Here is a 17,067-nt window from a genome sequence, read left to right as displayed (position 1 = left end):
GACTGTTGGAGTGATCCAGGCCAAAGATGACACTCAGCCCCAAATGGTAACCGTGGTGTTAGTGAGAAGTTGTTCTTTCTGGTTGATAAGTGGAAGGTAGAAGTGGTCAGATTTACTGGGTGTGGGAGCGAGAGAACTGTCAGTCACTTGCTTCAATTAGAAGAATGGAATTTCCTTCAGCTGAGGTGAGAAGGCGGTAGAGGGGAGCAGGTTTTGTGAGCTCGGTTTTGGACTTCTGGAGTTGGATGTGTCATTTACTGTCCAGTGGAGGTGTTGAGCATGCATTCGGATGTGCAAGCATAGAGTTTGGGAGAGAGAATCTGTGGGATACAGATACTAAGTAGAGTCTAGAGCCTGGGTGAACAGAGTGTGGATAGAGGAGAGAGGACCAAGGCTTTGGTCTTGTGGTACCACAGTATCAAGAGGTTTGGCACAAGAGGAGGAGCCAGCAGAGCCCTCTGAAGAGTAACCGTGAGGAAAAGGAAAAGCGAGAAAGCCAGGTGTCCTGGGAGCTGCATGAAGAAAGTACCACTGTCAGAGTGGGATGTTCGCCAGGAGCAGTGGCTGCCCCTGGGCATGTGGCAGTATAGCTCAGTGGGCTCATGTGACTGTAGCTGTATATCTGACTGGAGTAGGCAGAGGAGCCGGTCTGCACCACAGTAGGACCAACTTTAGGAGCGGGGTAGTTCGTTTGAAACAGGTGGAACAAACAGGGTGCTGGGAAGCAGGTGGATGAGGTGATGACAGTCTGGAAATTCTCTCCTCATGGCTCCAGTTTTCTCAGTCAAGCTGTTGACTGAGGAAGGAACCTATGGCAAACTGAGGCAAGAGAAGGTAAGAAGGCTGTGGGGGTCTGTGGTCGAGGGAATTGCGCCAGGTGTGTGTGTGTGTAGGCTGTTGTGTGATCCCCCTGAGCACAGCCTTAGTTCTGCTCTGCAACAAATGGGTTAAATTTACAACCTGCACAACTCAACTTTGAGACAAAGCTGAGCTTCTCTTTGGTAACATCTGTGTTAAAAGCTGTCCTTGAACTACTTAATTTTATCTTGTCTCTTTTTATTTTGCAGAAAAACTATGGACAAGCTGATGAAGATTGTAGGCACGGTATGTTTAAAAATAGGACTCTTTTCTGATTGGAAGATTTTGAATTATTTAATTGAGCAAAATTTAAGGTTTGATTTTTTTTTTTATTTGCTTATTTTAAAAAGCATTTGTAATATTAAAAACCCCCACCTTACCTAGAGACCGATGTGGATGATGCTTTCCTGCTCCTATTTATGAATGTTGATGTTTTCTGTGTGCTTTTAAATTTTGTGTGAGTAGTTACAGTTAATAAGAGCCCACCTTAAGAACTGTAGCTCGTATTGATTAAAGTATTAAGCTTGGATACATTGAAAAGGAGGACTATCCCTCCTGAAATGTTTTCATTACTCAGTAGATTTTCCTTAGAGAGAGAACGGCTAGAATGCTCTTTAGTACTTTTTCCTGTTTTCTCTTGGGCAGGAAATTGAGATTAATAAGATTCTTGTTTTCTGAATACTCACAGTGTAGGAGCCCTGTCCTTCATGCTGCCATCTCACTAGAATGAGTGTAGGAGCAAGTGGGAGAGGAGTTCTGTGCACGTTCTCACACACACTTGGTGGAATTTTTTGCACAGCTCAGTGACTTGGATAATATGATGTTTCATTTATCCAGATTTGGGAGTTGGGGCTGAGGTGTTTGACATAAGTTAATTTTTTCTCTTCTTACTCTGTTGTATCAACACTTTAAAAAGTATTAAGTATTTTTGTTGTAAATCTTAAAAAACTATATTAAGTGTTCTTGTGGTATATTGAACATAATTCAGCCATTCATTAAAGATCAGCGACCTCTTAGTGAACCTTGCTTTGTAGAATTGTAATGGTTTGGGAGTTGAGTAAAAGTTAGAGATATCCTGTACAATTTTCCTTTTAAGAAAATCCCTGCTATCTTTGGACATTTAAAAAAATATCAATAGGCAAATAATAATAATTCAAATAGAGGATTATGAATAAGGGAATGATTTCCCTTTTTTCCCTCCATGGAAGAAATCTTATTATTAGTTTGCTGTATCTTTTGCAGCTTTCTCTGTAGTGATAAACACAAATGCTTATAATACATAAATAGGGCTTTTCCTTTAAAAGTTAAAAAAAATTAATTTGTACCCTGATGACAAAGCTGCTGGCTTGCTTATATGCCAGTACATCCTGGATCCCTTTTGAAGTAAATATACTACCTCTAGTTCCTGCTTGATATTCCCTAGTGTGGGGCTGGGCTATAACTCAATGGTGTAGCAATTGTCTGTAGTGGGAGGCCCTGGGTTTGATCCCCAGCACTGAGAAAGAAAAAAAAAATCCTTTGTGGATGAGTTGTAACTCATGAGCTTTAACTATTTTTCCACAATCATGAGCTTTTAGATGATTCCAGTTTTCTAGTTTGTCATTATAAACCATCTTGTAATAAACATAAATTCTTTTGCATTGTTACCTTTGTTTTTGTAGTATAGTCCTAAAAGTGGGATTCCTGGGTTAAGGTGAAATACACTTACAATTTTTATAGATACATTAGATCAGTGTCAAATATACACACCCTCAGCAATAAATGAGAATGCCCATTCCTTATAATTTCACTAACACTGAAACCTACCAATCTTGAAATGTTGCCATCCCATTCATGTCTGAGAAACAGTCCCTCTTTCTTTAATTTTCACTTTCCTGACTAGTGAAGTTGTTACAACCTTCTCATTTTAGAGTCAAAGTTGCAGAAAGTTGACAACATGAAAAGTCACAGAAAATTAAATGCTTTTGGTAAAGGAACATATGGAAAAGGGTTTTGTTTTTCTGCTAATTGTATTACTGAGTATGTTAAAATTAGGTACTACTTTATAACAAGTGAATTACCAATATAGAAGTTGAATCATTTCTAAGATGAAGTGGTCATGGCAAGCCTGGTCTATGGTGTTGGAGTGTGCAGTGGAATGCAGTTTGGTAATACATTCACCCTTTTGACCCACTAATCTCATTTCTGGGATACTATCCCAAGTAAATAATCTGAAAGAAGGAAAAAATTCTACGTAGAGTGGTGTTCATTGAAATGCTGTGTGTAAAAGTGAAAAATAGGTTAGCTTACAGTAAGGGAGGAGTTTATTAATTACTTTCTATGTACTTCTTATTCATGAAAATGTGTTAAGAAGTTGGAAAGGGGTCAGTTTTTAAAGATACAAAGCCATGTATGCAGAATTGGTTGTTTGAAATAGACATTTGGGAATATTGGCCAAGATTGTTTTTGTAGTTGTAGAGTTGTGATAGTATATGTAGTTTTTTCTTTTTAACTTTCAGTAAGATTATTTTTGTGTAAAAAAAAATGCTAAATGGTTAGTTAATAATAAAAAGCAAGACAAGAATCTTGGTCTCTGTTAATTATTGTACTGCTTTGTTGCACAGAGGTGCTTCCAGGGATTGCTGTGGATAGCTCATATCTTAAGTGCCCAGACCACTGACTTCCTTTGCATTTTATGTGTGGCTGGGTCTGGGGAGTGTTTTCTTACCACAGGCTGAGGTTGCGCGTTCAGCACAGCTCTCGGCATGCCTCGTGGCAGCTGCCCTCTGCCTTCCTCCCTTCCTGCTTCTGACCTACTCCAGGTTAGGAAATCAGACCCGTAATCTTTGTTGTGGAATTCAAAAAATGCTTTTTGAATAGCAAATTTTTCAATTTTAAATTGTGAAAAATTTAAAATATACAGGAAAGCAGAGGAACTAGTATCATAAGCATTCATATTCTCAAAACTAAGATTGAACAATTAATGTTTTGTCCATATTTCTTTCATTGTTTTCTTAAATAATTGTAATCGTAGACATCAACATCTACCTCTAAATACTTTTTAAAATTTATCTCTTAAAAAAAAAATAAGACCATTACTACATAGCTACAATATTTTGTTAACCTAATAAAATTGACAATAATTCCCTGATATTATCTAAAATCCAGTCCATAATCAGATTTACCTGATTGTCCCCCAAATACTTTTATGGCTGATTTGTTTAACCAGGAACTAATCATAGTCATAAATTTTTGAAGTTGAAATTCTACTTCAGTAAGGGAAAACAGACCCTGATACCTCAGAAAAGATGTACAAATATCATGTCTTTTTAAAAAATACTTTTATTTATTCACTTTTATGTGGTGCTTAGGATCAAACTCAGTGCCTCACATATGCTAGGCAAGTGCTCTACCACTGAGCCACAACCCCAGCCCTAACTATCGTCTTTTTTTTTTTTTTTGTGGTGTTGGGGATTGAACCCAGGGCCTTGTGCTTGGGAGGCAAGCACTCTACCAACTGAGCCATATCCCCAGCCCAACTATCGTCTTAATTAAAAAAAAAAAAAAGAATTCTGAGCAAGGACTCAAGGCCATGTAGAAAATACATAGGCCTTGAGTTTATGGATCTAAGTCCTAGAGTGAGCTGTGTGTTCTGGATGGTGAAGGTGGCAAGCCAGTGATCAGTGGTTGAGTGAGCTGCTTAAGTCAGCTTTCCTTATGAGAATATAAAACATGGGGAAACTTCAAGCAATAACAATTGGTTTTCTGCTTCTGAAATATTTATTATGTAGAAAGCTTTTTATATTAAAATGAATTAAATGCAAATGAAATAAGAAATAATTTAAATAATTGAAATTACTTAAATAATTTAAATTATTTAAATAATTCAAAAAAATTAAAAGAATATTGTGGCCAGGTGTGGTGGTGCAGGCCTATAATCCTAGTGGCTCAGGAGACTGAGGGGGAGAATTGCAAGTTCAAAGCCAGTCTTAGCAAAAAGCGAGGCGTTAAGCAACTCAGTGAGACCCTGTCTCTAAATAAAATACAAAATAGGGCTGGGGATGTGGCTCAGTGGTTGAGTACCCTTGAGTTTAATCCCTGTTACCAAAAAAAAAAAAAAAAAAAAAAAAAATTGTGCTACATGTAATATATAGGTGAAACTTCAGCCTAAACGTCGGTCTTTAACAGTTTATGAAATCCATCATTACAAGTTTATTGCAGTGATACTTGACCTGTGAGGTAAATGATTCAAAATAACCAGTAGCCCCTAATAAGTGGCTAACTCTTGACCTATTAAATTGATAGGTGATTGAATAAGCCTGTACTCTCCTTGAGAGAAAAAGTGGAATCTTCAATTACCTTTCTTCTCAGAAGAGTTTTGCTTAAATACATATAGTCCTAGTCTTACATTCTTGTTAAATTTTTGACTTTATGATGATATGAAAGCAGTAGACATTTAATAGAAACTGTACTTCAAATTTTGAATTTCATTTTGTTTTGGTGGTACTGGGAAATAGACCCAGGGCCTTGCAGGAGTAGGGGCACACGGCTGTATCCCTAGTGACTTGGGAGGCTGAGGAAGGAGGATTGTAAGTTCAAAGCTAGCCTCAGCAACTTAGTGAGGGCTTAAGTAACTTTGAGAAACCCTGCTTCAAATAAACAATAAAAAGGACTGGGGATATGGCTCAGTGGTAAAGCACCCCTGGTTTAAATCCCCAGAACCTGTTCCCCCACACCCCCAAAACAAACCCACACAGCAAAGACAACAAACCCCATGGCCTTGTGCATGTTAGCCAAGCACTCTGCCACTGAGTTACATCCCCAGCCTTAAATTTCAATTTTGATCTTTCCCTGAGCAAGAAATGTCTGGTCCACTACTGTCTGATGATGCTGGCCAGTCATAGTGAGCCTTAGCTCCCAGTCAGCTTTGGGATCATGAGTATGAGCAGTCAGTACTGTACAGCATGCTGTGATGTTAGGCAGTGATGTTGGGTAGGTTAGGTGTAGTAAATACATATTTTCCATGATGCTGGGGATGGAACCCAGCCTTGAGTATTAGGCAGGGGTTCTACACTGGTCTGCACTCCTAGCCCTTAAATGCCTTTTGACTTACATTATTTTCAGTTTACAGTGGGTTCATCAGGATATAACCCCTTTATTAGTCAATGGACGTCTGTAGTTTTAATGATAATTAAAAAGCTTCTTTCTGGAAAAATATTTAGTTAATGGGATAACAGTATTTAGACTATATCAGGCTTAGGTCCCCTGAAATGTGTTATTTTATTTAATCACCTTTTATTTCTAGATTTACAGGTGAGGAAACAGGCTTTGTGAGATTAAGTGACTGGTTGAAGAGCACAGAGCCAGTCCAGGGTGGACATGTGGTTCCCAAGTGAGGACTTTCTGCTCTGCAAGGCTAGCCTGCTCCTCTTTGCCCTCCGTTGCCGCCTGTGTGTGCCTCAGGGTTTTGCAGACATAACAAATTTTGAAAATATGCAGAAAAGACTGTTCATTTATTTTAGAAATGAAAAAGTTGAGGTGCAGAATCACTTAATCATTAATGAGGTGGAGACAAGAATTTGTCTTCACAGTCTTGGTCCACCAAGTGTTTTATCTATTCACCAGGCTTATGTGATATTTATGTGATATTTTTGTGATACTGGTTCAGTTCAGGGCCTCGCCCATGCCACTGAGCTACATCCCTAATCCTTTTCATTTTTTATTTTGAGACAGGGTTTATTTTTTATTTTGAGATGGGGTTTCACTGAGTTGTTCAGACTGAACTTGAACTTGTAAACCTTATGCCTCAGTCTCCTGAGTAACTGAGATTATAGATGTACACCACCATGCCTGGCTCACCAGACTTTTAAAAGTAGAGATACAGTCTGATTACATTTCTTAATTCATTGTCTTTCAGATACAGGTACCGTAACTGTTCTTTTTAGGAAATTCCCTGTATACAAGCTTTATTTCTCCAACAAGAATTTAAACATTTTATTTTCAAATAACTATAGATTCATAGGAAGTTGCAGAGATAGCACATGTATCCTTCCTACTTTTCCCCGATCGATTATGTCTTATGTGACTGTAGAATAGTGTCAGAACCAGGACATTCACATTAGTACACTAGCATGTTTGTTCTGTGTCGCTTTAGCATATGTAGAGTCATGAGGCCATGAAGAATCAAGGTACGAAGCTGCTTCATCACCATGATTATCTCCCTTGTTGCTTCCCTTTATAGTCACACCCACCACCCTCCCCACCTTTACTGACCCTTGGCAACCTCTGATCTGTTCTTTATCATTTTGTGAATGTTCTATAAAAGGAAATCATACAGTATGTGGCCTTTGAAGATGACTGTTTTCACTCACTGTAGTACATCCAAGTTCACGTCAGTAATTCACAGTTTTGTTCTCCAGTAGGAATTTATGGAATGGGATCATGACTTTTACTCATTATTTCCCTTCATGCTTATTAAATGTTTTTTGTTTTGTTTTACCTGTGCAGGGGGTTGAACTCGGGATCTCTTTCATGCTTGAGAAGTGTTCTACCACTGAGTTATGTCTCCAACCCTATTAATTTTAAGTAAAGTTCTTCTGTTTAAATCGATAGGAACAGGAAGTTAAATTATGGAATATTGATATTGAGATAGAATATAAAATCAGAGAAATGAAAGTTTGTTTGATATTTGAGTTAAGTTTGAGGACGATTATCCTTTCTGTAAACTAACTTTTTTTTTTTTTCCAGTATGAGTAGATGTTTAAGGAATAGTCTTTGAACTTATGTGGACTCAGCTGTAGGAGTTTTATCATGGTTGTATGACTAACTTTGAAATGCCTCAAAAATGTTTTAGGCATTTTCTAATTATGCAGTTATAATCATGAATGATTGCTTTTCATATATTTTGTGTTGTTTTGACTCACGGAACACTTGTTAGTGTTAATTTTATATTAACTAATTATATTTTTACAAGAAAGGAAATTTAAAATAAATGATACCTTGCCTTATGAATCTCATTAAATTGTACTAAAGAGCAAACTGAAAGATGATTGTAAACACTTGAAAACAGTGCTCTCGCACTTGCCTAGTGTGTGTGAGGTCCTGGGTTTGATCCCTAGCACTGCAAAAACCAAAACAAAACTGAAAAGGAAAAATCAGAGCTTTCTCCCATGGGGCAAAGAAAATAGTCAGAAGAGTAGCAAAATGCTTGTGCTTTTCTCAGTAAGCAAATTAGTGGGAAAAAGAAAAATTAGCAACTTAACCATGGAAACAATGAAGTAAGGGAGTGCCTGAGCAGAGGGTTTGAAAACGCCTTGCTTTTTCACAATCAGGATTTCTCTTGAGGGCTTACAACAGAGATGGCAAAATCTTCACTTCTGAAACTGAGAGGGAGGCAATGAAGGAATTTTAAGATAGAAAAATACAGTTAAACAGATTTTGTTCTACGGAACAACCTTCTTAATCCAGTTACTGAACAGTTACCAGAGGTTAACTTTGCTATAATCACACAGTAAATGAATCTCCGAAGTTAGGTTCTTTATGAAGAGGTCAGAAGCACTCCAAGCAGCAAATTCTCTTTTTTTTTTGCACACACAGGCAAATATCATTTTAACAGTGCAGTGAGTAAAAAGTTTGTTCAAGCATGGCAATGAAATAAAACCCTTTTATGATATTTCATGGAACTAGGTTTCAGTTGTTTTTATGCTTGTGTTGTCAGTGTTTTAGTCTGTGATTATTTTATACAATGAGGAAATTGAGGAAAGAAATTAGTGTTAATATTTAAACCAGAGCACTGAAAATAAACCAAGAGAAATGACCTGTGTTTCTGTAGAACGAAAACATCCAGCAAGAAGGCACCCTCGAGTCTTCCTAGTGACCTGGAGGTGAAGGAAAGGGGACTTCCAAAAATAAGCAGATTTTAACACTAAAGCTCTCTGTGTACCCAAGGGAACTGTGAGATCATGAAGACTTGTGACAGATTGAAGAACAAATACTGAAAGGAGGAAGGTAGTAGGGATTTACAAAACAGTTTTGTTAAGGTATTTAAAGCTAGAGATAAATATTTAGAAGAGGTCTAGATAATTAATACCTAATTTTGAGTAGTGTTAGGTCTTTTCATTTTCATATGCTTTTTTCTTCCCCCCAGTACTGGGGATCGAACCCAGGGCTTAAGGGATGCTAGGCAGTCTCTACCGCTTTGCTACATCCCCAGTTTTTCCGCATGCATGTTTTAAAGGAAACATTTTTATCTGCAAAAGACCTTGGTAGGAAGGACATCAAATGCACAAAAGCTATAACCCACATGTCCAAAAGCATCTATTACAGTTAGAAGAAAGGAGAGGACAAGGGAAAGGAATGAAGTAGACAAGAATCATGTAACAAAAAATTAGCAACAAGGACACTTGGTGAGATACTAGTATTTGCCACTGTGTTCTTATTTATGTTACACTTTTCCATACTTGTAACAAATGGCCATTTTAACCTTCAGTTAATAACTTGATTTAGGCCTTCTACTCTTTTGGAGTCTGTTTATATACTTTTTTTTTGGTGTGTGTGTGTGGTGCTGGGGAGTGAACCCAGGGCCTTATGCTTGTGAGGCAAGCACTATACCAACTGAGCTATATCCCCAGCACCCCTGCCCCCTTTTTGTTTTGTTTTGTTTGGTTTGGTCCTGGGGATTGAATTCAGGGGCACTTGACCACTGAGCCACATCCCCAGCCCTGTTTTGTATTTTTATTTAGACACAGGGTCTAACTGAGTTGCTTAGTGCTTCGCCATTGCTGAGCCTGGCTTTGAATTCATAATCCTTCTGTCTCAGCCTCCCTAGCTGAGCTGCTGGGATTACAGGTGTGCTCCACTGCACCCGGCCTGTTTATATACTTCTGTCCCCTTTCCCAATTGTATACTAGTCCTTGTGTGATGAATGAGTTCATTATAAAAAATTAAATGGGTGATATTTAGGAAAGGAATTTATTTTCAGTATTGATTCAGTTCCTTAAGTGTTGGTTCTGAGAGTGATTTTGTCTAAGCAGTGACTGATTACACTTCATTAATAACTATTTAGTTTTTATGATAATTAAAAAATTTCTTTTGAGAAATTTTGGAAAAAATGCCTTGAATAGACTAAGCTTTTCAATAAAGAACTTTGGAAAGAACTAAGGCTTTGATAAAAGAAATAATCTAATATGGGTCATGTTGCTGAAAATAATAAAGAATAACATTCAATATTTACTGTACTTTTAAGCTTAAGATTACCTTTCTCATTACAGGTTTTTCCACAAGCAAAAGGAATTGCATTTTAATTGTTATTTTTTTTCTTGGGGAAATAGCCAAACGGCTATTTAACTGTAACTGAGGCTATTTTTTTTTTGAATGGATACTTCTTTTACTTTACTCAAGTTTTAGTACAAAGTGTTTCAATTAAGACATATTTCAAATATCAGAAAATATTCTAAAAGTTCAGAATGAAAGGGAATAAGGGACTTGAATGCAAAAACACAACTGAGGTGTAAGGTGTGCACATTTCCTCTTTTGTAACTCCTAGTAGTCAGAAGACCAGGTGTGTGCTTATAGTAGAATCTCACAGATAGTTGGTGGGAAGAGAATTTATCTGCATGAAAAAAAAAATTTTTTTGGTATTGGGTGTTGAACCTAGGGGTGCTATACCCATCCCTTTTTGTTTTTTATTTTTAAAATTGGGTTTTGATAAGTTGCCGAGACTGGCCTTGAATTTACAATTCTCCTGCCTCAGCCTCCTAAGTTGCTGTATTACAGATGTGTGCCACATCACCCAGTTATCTGCAAGGAATTTTAACTTTTTTTGTGTGTGTTTGGCACTGGGGATAGAATCCAGGGGCACTTTAACACCGAATTTTAGCCCTTTTTATTTTTTGAGACAGAGTCTCGCTAATTTGCTGAGGCTGGTCTTGAACTTGAGACCCTTCTGTCTCGGCTTCCCAAGTAGCTGAGATTACTGCTGTGTACTACCATGCCCAGTTTAATGTTCTTAAATACAGAGATACTTCAATTTTAAATTTAGTGATTCAATAAAGGATATATACATAAAGATATTTTTTGCTGTAATATTTTTAAAAGTTACAAATTGGAATCCTGGAGCAAAGGAATAGTTAATAATTGGACGTATCTACTTGTCATATAGCCAATAATATGATAAATAAAAACACCCTAATAACATGAAAAGTAATTGTATTTGCTGGGAGGAAAGAGCACAGTACAAACTGTCCTATTTCTATCAGTTACAATCATGTAATAATTATGTAGATATTGATAGAAATTGGAGGAAAGTATGAATAATAAGTGAAAACTGTTTAGTTGAATGGTGAGATCATGATGAAATTAAAAAATAATTTTTTTATATGTCAGTGGACCATTAATTTATTTATGTGCAGTGCTGAGAATCAAACCCAGTGCCTCACACATGCTATACAAGCGCTCTACCACTGAGCTACAACCCCATGATGAACTTTTACGTAGGATTTTATTAGTGTTATAATGCTATTTGTCTTTTAAAAAGTGAACAATACAATGAAATGACATTCAGTACAACCAAAATAAACATTCTGAACAAGTCTAGTGGACTTTATACAGTACAGTCTTCTACTAATGTATAAAGGGAACATTACTTTGAAAATAATTTGGAAAAAAATACAATTTCCAAAATATTTTCTTTTCAGCAAATTATTATTATTATTTTACAAAAGAAGCTAAAGTATGTACAAACTAATAATGGACTCTTGGACTTGGTAGTAAAGAGAAGGATGAAGATTGCCCTTTTACTTGAACCATTAGCAGTTGCTGTGAGAAATAATCTCAAATGACAAAGCATAAAAATAAGTATATTCTATTTAGTTAGAAATGTGTGAGCCTTGTGTTATTGTATTAACTAAATATACAGATGTGCACACAATTGGCATTTTTCGTGACCATTGGAATTGGATTCTTAGTTAATCTTGCTGGTTTTGGTCAAGGCTAATTCTTATTGCTTAGGAATATAATGTTGAGATTTGCAGTTTCTATTCTTCATTTTAATGGCACAGAATCTTTTGTCACTGGCAAAAATGTGAGAATTTTATTCAGTTAATAAATCTGTAGTTTTAAAAGCCCTTAAGTAGCCAGAAATCATAGGTCAAACAATAGTTTTCACTGGAGCACTTTTGTCTTTCTTTTTTTAGTTGTAGATGGACATAATACCTTTATTTTATTTATTTATTTTTATGTGGTGCTGAGGATCGAACCCAGTGCCTCACGTGTGCTAGGCAAATGCTTCACCACTGACTACAACTTAGCCCACTTTTTTCTTTCTTTAGAGATAGTGTCTCACTTTGTTGCCCTGACTGGTCTCAAAATAACGGGCTCAGATTATCCTCTCGCCTCAGCCTCCTGGAATACCTGCGACTACAGGCATGTTCCACCATGCCTGCCTTGAGCCTTTAAAAAAATTACTTAAATTTTTTTCTTTTTTAATTGACAGTGCACATATTTATAAGGTACAATGTAATATTTCAAGATGTGGGGTATGATATGTATATATCAGGGCAATTGGTATATCTGTTTACTTCAAACATTATCCTTTCTTTGTGTTAGAAATATTAAAAATTCTCTCTGATAGCTATTTTGAAATTACAATTTATTGTTGCCAGAAGTAGTTATCCTACTGTGCTATAGAACATATAAAGTTTTTCCTCCTATCCAGCTGCACACTGGAGAGTTCCAGTTCTCCCCATGATCTTGATGTGATCTTAACTGGCTATAGGTTGTAGTAGGTTTGATATGTTCTTGGCACAAATTTTCTGTGTCCTTCATGTCTTGGACAGACATGAAACACCACTGCTTTCCTCATATATTTGTAGTTATTCTTTCATGTATAGAAGCCATGCTTGTGTTAACATTATAATAAAAAATATATCAAATGCCACATGGTTAATGATGCTATTCTTTGATGGCAGTGCTGGGAGAAGGACTGGCCAAGGGAGAGGGTGCCTTTCGGACAGTGCTTTGCTGCATGCAGCTGAAAGGAAAGCTCCAGCCTGTATCCACCATCCTTGCCAGGTCACTGACGGGAGAGTCCCTGGTACGTTGATAGGCTTGAAGTTTGAATGCCCGAAAACACATTTGGCTCCTTAGTTGTATTATGGGAAAAAATAGTGTGCAGTTTTCCTCTTAAGTCTTTCAGAAATCAAAATTCATGAGACTCTTGAGGTGCTCTCTTCAGAAGCTCATTTTTTTTTAAACAAAATTATGTTTAATTATTGGATTCTATTAACTTGTGGTAATATATTTTAGTATCACGGTACTTATAAAATATTTTAAAGTAGAGGATCACTAAATGATTTTCTTTAAAAATATAATTTACTATAGCCTCCAAGTATCTTTGGGTTTTAAAATGCTAGATATTTATATAAATCATATATATATTTATATATCTTTTCACTGCAAAGATGTATATTGGGAATTGGGAAAGTACTTGATAGATTATAAGTTATTGACCCCTTCTCAGGGTAATTTAGTCATTTTCTAAGGGAGTATGTGGTGAATTGTTTTTTTTTTTTTTTCATTTGTCAACGCTGATTTCACATGCTTTACAACTGATTTTAAAAGTAAAATGTATTATTAATATAGCAAAATTAGTTATTTAGTTCTAGATACATAGTTAAGAGTATCTTCTTTAAATCAAGAATCCTATGCTTAAAGGGCTTTTCTGCATAAACTAAACATTTTACAGTTGTATCCATTGGGCTTTTAAATTTATAACTAATAAAAAGTAATTTGCTTATAAATCTCAAGTGAAATTTGAATTTCAGAAAGGTGAATATTTTCCTTCAATAACCTCATTATTGCCATTTTTAAAGCAGTATGATCATTTTATGTGAATTTATTGGAGTCATGGATAACTGAGTTCACCATTTTCCTCATATAAAACCATTAATTCAAGGAAAAAAAGTAAAATTTTAGGTTTTTTTTAAGTTAACATCATATTTTGCTGTACAGGGATACCTGTTATGAATTTTTTATTGAATTAATTTCAAATTTTTTTTTTAGAAGGTTATAAAGTTTTACCAGGACATGCAGGCTGAATTAGTTTTTCCTGTTAACCTTTTTACCTTTTCCCTTTTATGTGTAGTTCTGTTATCAGCATTAATGACAATCTGAACGAGGGATGAGGATAATGTTGTTTTTTACATAAACTTCAGAAATGATGGAGGTATTTGGAGCTCGGTTGCCATAGTAAAGAATGAATATTCTGATTTGTCTGTGGCTGTGGCTCAGTGGTAGAGGGCTTTCTTGGTGTGTGTGTGAGGGTCCTAGGTTCAGTCCTCAGCACTACAACCAACCAAACAACCAATCAACCAAATAAACAAAAAAAAAAAAAAAAGAAAAGAAAAACAAAAGACTAATCTTGTATTTGGTTTTCTCTTTTTTATTTCACCCTTGCAGAATGGGATGGTAACAAAAGATTTGACAAGATTAAAAACTCTTCTCATGGAAACAGAGGTAAGTCACCTTCAGGAATCTGTTTGGAAGAGTCTGACTCTGACTGACTGTGAGCATTGGGTGTTAAAATTTGGAAAATCACTGTGGCATCAGCCAAGCAGGCACGACTACAAAGGGGCACGGTGGGACCTTCCATCTCCCTGTAACCCAACTGAGTCCTGTCCTAGGAATGTTGCTTTTTCTTATGTCTACTGCATTGCATGTCTTGTTGTGTTCCTAATTCTTATTGGTTGTCTGGCCCCCAAAAAGAAAAGATGTTTGGGAAATTTTAATTTTTAAGTTCTTCTGGCTGTTAGAAAATGCTACATTAAAAAATGTGATACTATAAAAACAAAATAAGATAATCTGTATACTAAAAGCAGAGAAATTCTATGACTTATGGATTATTTTTAGAGATTGAGTTTAGGAGACAAAAATGATGTGTATCAAAGTAAATGGTAAACAAAAATGATCTTCAGTGAAGGACTTGAAACAGTGAAGGACCTGTCCCTGTTGTTGACAGGGACAACCGTGACTTCTGAAAGGCACATAGTTTTATTAGTCCCACATTTCTATTCCTCATCCAAGTATATAAAAACATTTTTATTTATATATCTTATTTTAAAAATAGCCATTTTGCCCATGCAAAGTGAGTATTCGATTTGGCATATTTTTTCGGGAATTAAGTACCTGCTATGTGCTAGGTACTATATGCATGGTGCTGGGGATACAGCCTTAAATAAGACACACATGATCCTTGCTGTCTGGGAAGTTGAAGTCTTGGGGAGGAAATAGACAACAAGTGAATTAATTAAACAATTGTAGGTATAGTTCACATCAAGGGAAAAGAATTAGCTTTTCTGTTGGAAAAAAAATCACTGAAGCAGGTGGCCAGGAACTGAGACAGTTAAGCTGAGGTGTTGGTCTCTAGGAGGGTGCTACATCCAGGGGAGAAGGTATGCAGATGGGCACCAGCCTAGGCCCCTGTGGTTTCCTTTCTCATTGCAAATCTAGTAACACATCCCAGCTAAAACCAGCAGCCAGCAAAGAAGACAGTTACGAATTTAAAAGCTGAATGAAGAAACTGTTTCTCTGTCAGACCTTTTTTTTTTTTTTTTTTTTTAAAAAAAAAAGTCACTTTTTTTGTCTTATGTTACCTTACTATGAACTAATCAAGAATTAGGTCTTATTAATTTCAAAGCCATTTCCTTTGTTATATATGCGTAAGTCTTTAATTTCTAAGAAATAACAAGATAGTTATAAATGTTTGAGACTTTGAGAATGTAAAATAAAATGACCTTTCATTTTATCAAGATGTTTGGCTTTGCTCTTCTCTTTCATTGCCTTAACTGAATTAACAACTTTATATCTGGTAATAACCCAGACATATATTAAAAATTTTATTTTTAAGCCAGGTATGGTAAGTGTATGCTTGTAATTCCAGTGACTTGGGAGACTGAGGCAGGAGAATCACAAGTTCAAGGCCAGCCTCAAACTTAGCAAGATTCTGTCTCAAAAATAAATAAAAGAAAAAGGACTGGAGATGTACTTCAATGGTAAAGAACCTTTAGGTTCAATCCCCAGTACCAAAAAGCAAAATAATTTTTACTTTTAATGTTTATAATCCTGTTATATGTAAGGACACAAATATCACTTGACTCCTTTATGTTATGACTGTAGCATTAGAAGAAGTGACTTGAGTTATTTTTTTCCTATGTAAGCAGAGTAATATTCTTTTTGGTTGGTGAACTGATAAAAAAAAAAAAAAAAAACCCATCTTGAAAAAAAATGAATGCACCCTGCTTCCCTTACGAATATTTGCACATAACACATTTAGAAATAACAGCAATTTGTTACTTAAAGATTGGCCTGAGCTGTTATTTAACTTGTAAATGCTAGTGGATAAGGATCAATACTTGGAACAAAAGCCTGATTCATAAGAACAAAAACAATAAACATTCCTTAGTGAAATTTGAAGTGTCTAATCAATAGATTTGATTGTGAGTTTAAAAGAGGTCTAGCAGTATAATCTTTGGCTGCTTTCCCTGAAGTGTCAGTAAAAACTGAAGATCATAAACTAACTGATAATTGCCCATCTGTTTGGGGATCTAAGCACATAAAAAGACTGTTTAAAAAACAAACCTCGGAACCTAAAAGCCAGGATAGCCAATAGTCAGTCAGGCCAAGCTTCATTTTACCCGTGCTCCTGGTGAGGATGTCCCCTTCTCCGATGAGCACCCACTGCATCAGCACAGGCTCAACTGCCGGCTCGTGGTTGTCTCACGTGCTAAGTGGAATGCACCATGTGTTTGTCCTTTTCAGCAGTTACAAATGTTTTAGATTTATTTTATGGCCCATTCATTGCCATTGTTTCTTTATGCATTTGGTAAAGTAATATTGATAAATTTTAAAGAAGAGGTCTTAATTGCCAACATGGTATGTGTTTTGTACATGTACTGTGGAGAGGTTTTAAGTGTGTGCTAAGGTACATGGAAGACTGATTTATTAGCACAAGGTACTGAGGTTTTTTTTTTTTTTTTTTTTTTTCAAGAAATAGCTGTCAAATCTCAAAGTTAAGATCTAAATGTGAAGTTTACTAATGCATTACTGAACCTTAAATCTGCAGCACAATCAGTGTAAACATGGGGTTTGTCTATATTTCCCTAAATTGATTTCTGCCTTGTGATCTGTAATTATGGAAAACTATTCCCATTTTTGCCTATTTCCAACTTTTGGTAT

The 17,067-nt window shown here is 36.0% G+C and overlaps 1 protein-coding gene across 6 annotated transcripts in view; it reads left to right on the top strand.

Moving 5' to 3' along the window:
* Helz (helicase with zinc finger) overlaps nt 1-17,067 on the top strand; it is a 151,555-nt gene that overhangs the window by 23,140 nt on the left and 111,348 nt on the right. For all 6 annotated transcript variants that reach the window (XM_047544352.1, XM_047544357.1, XM_047544356.1 and 3 more), the window contains 3 exons: nt 1,068-1,104; nt 12,804-12,928; nt 14,293-14,349. In XM_047544352.1, the coding sequence (XP_047400308.1) occupies nt 1,068-1,104; nt 12,804-12,928; nt 14,293-14,349 (219 nt within the window). The remainder of the gene's footprint in view (nt 1-1,067; nt 1,105-12,803; nt 12,929-14,292; nt 14,350-17,067) is intronic.

The sequence above is a fragment of the Sciurus carolinensis genome, chromosome 3 (assembly GCF_902686445.1).
Source record: "Sciurus carolinensis chromosome 3, mSciCar1.2, whole genome shotgun sequence".
In the NCBI taxonomy this organism is placed as follows: domain Eukaryota; kingdom Metazoa; phylum Chordata; class Mammalia; order Rodentia; family Sciuridae; genus Sciurus; species Sciurus carolinensis.
This window is presented reverse-complemented; position numbering and strand designations above follow the sequence as displayed.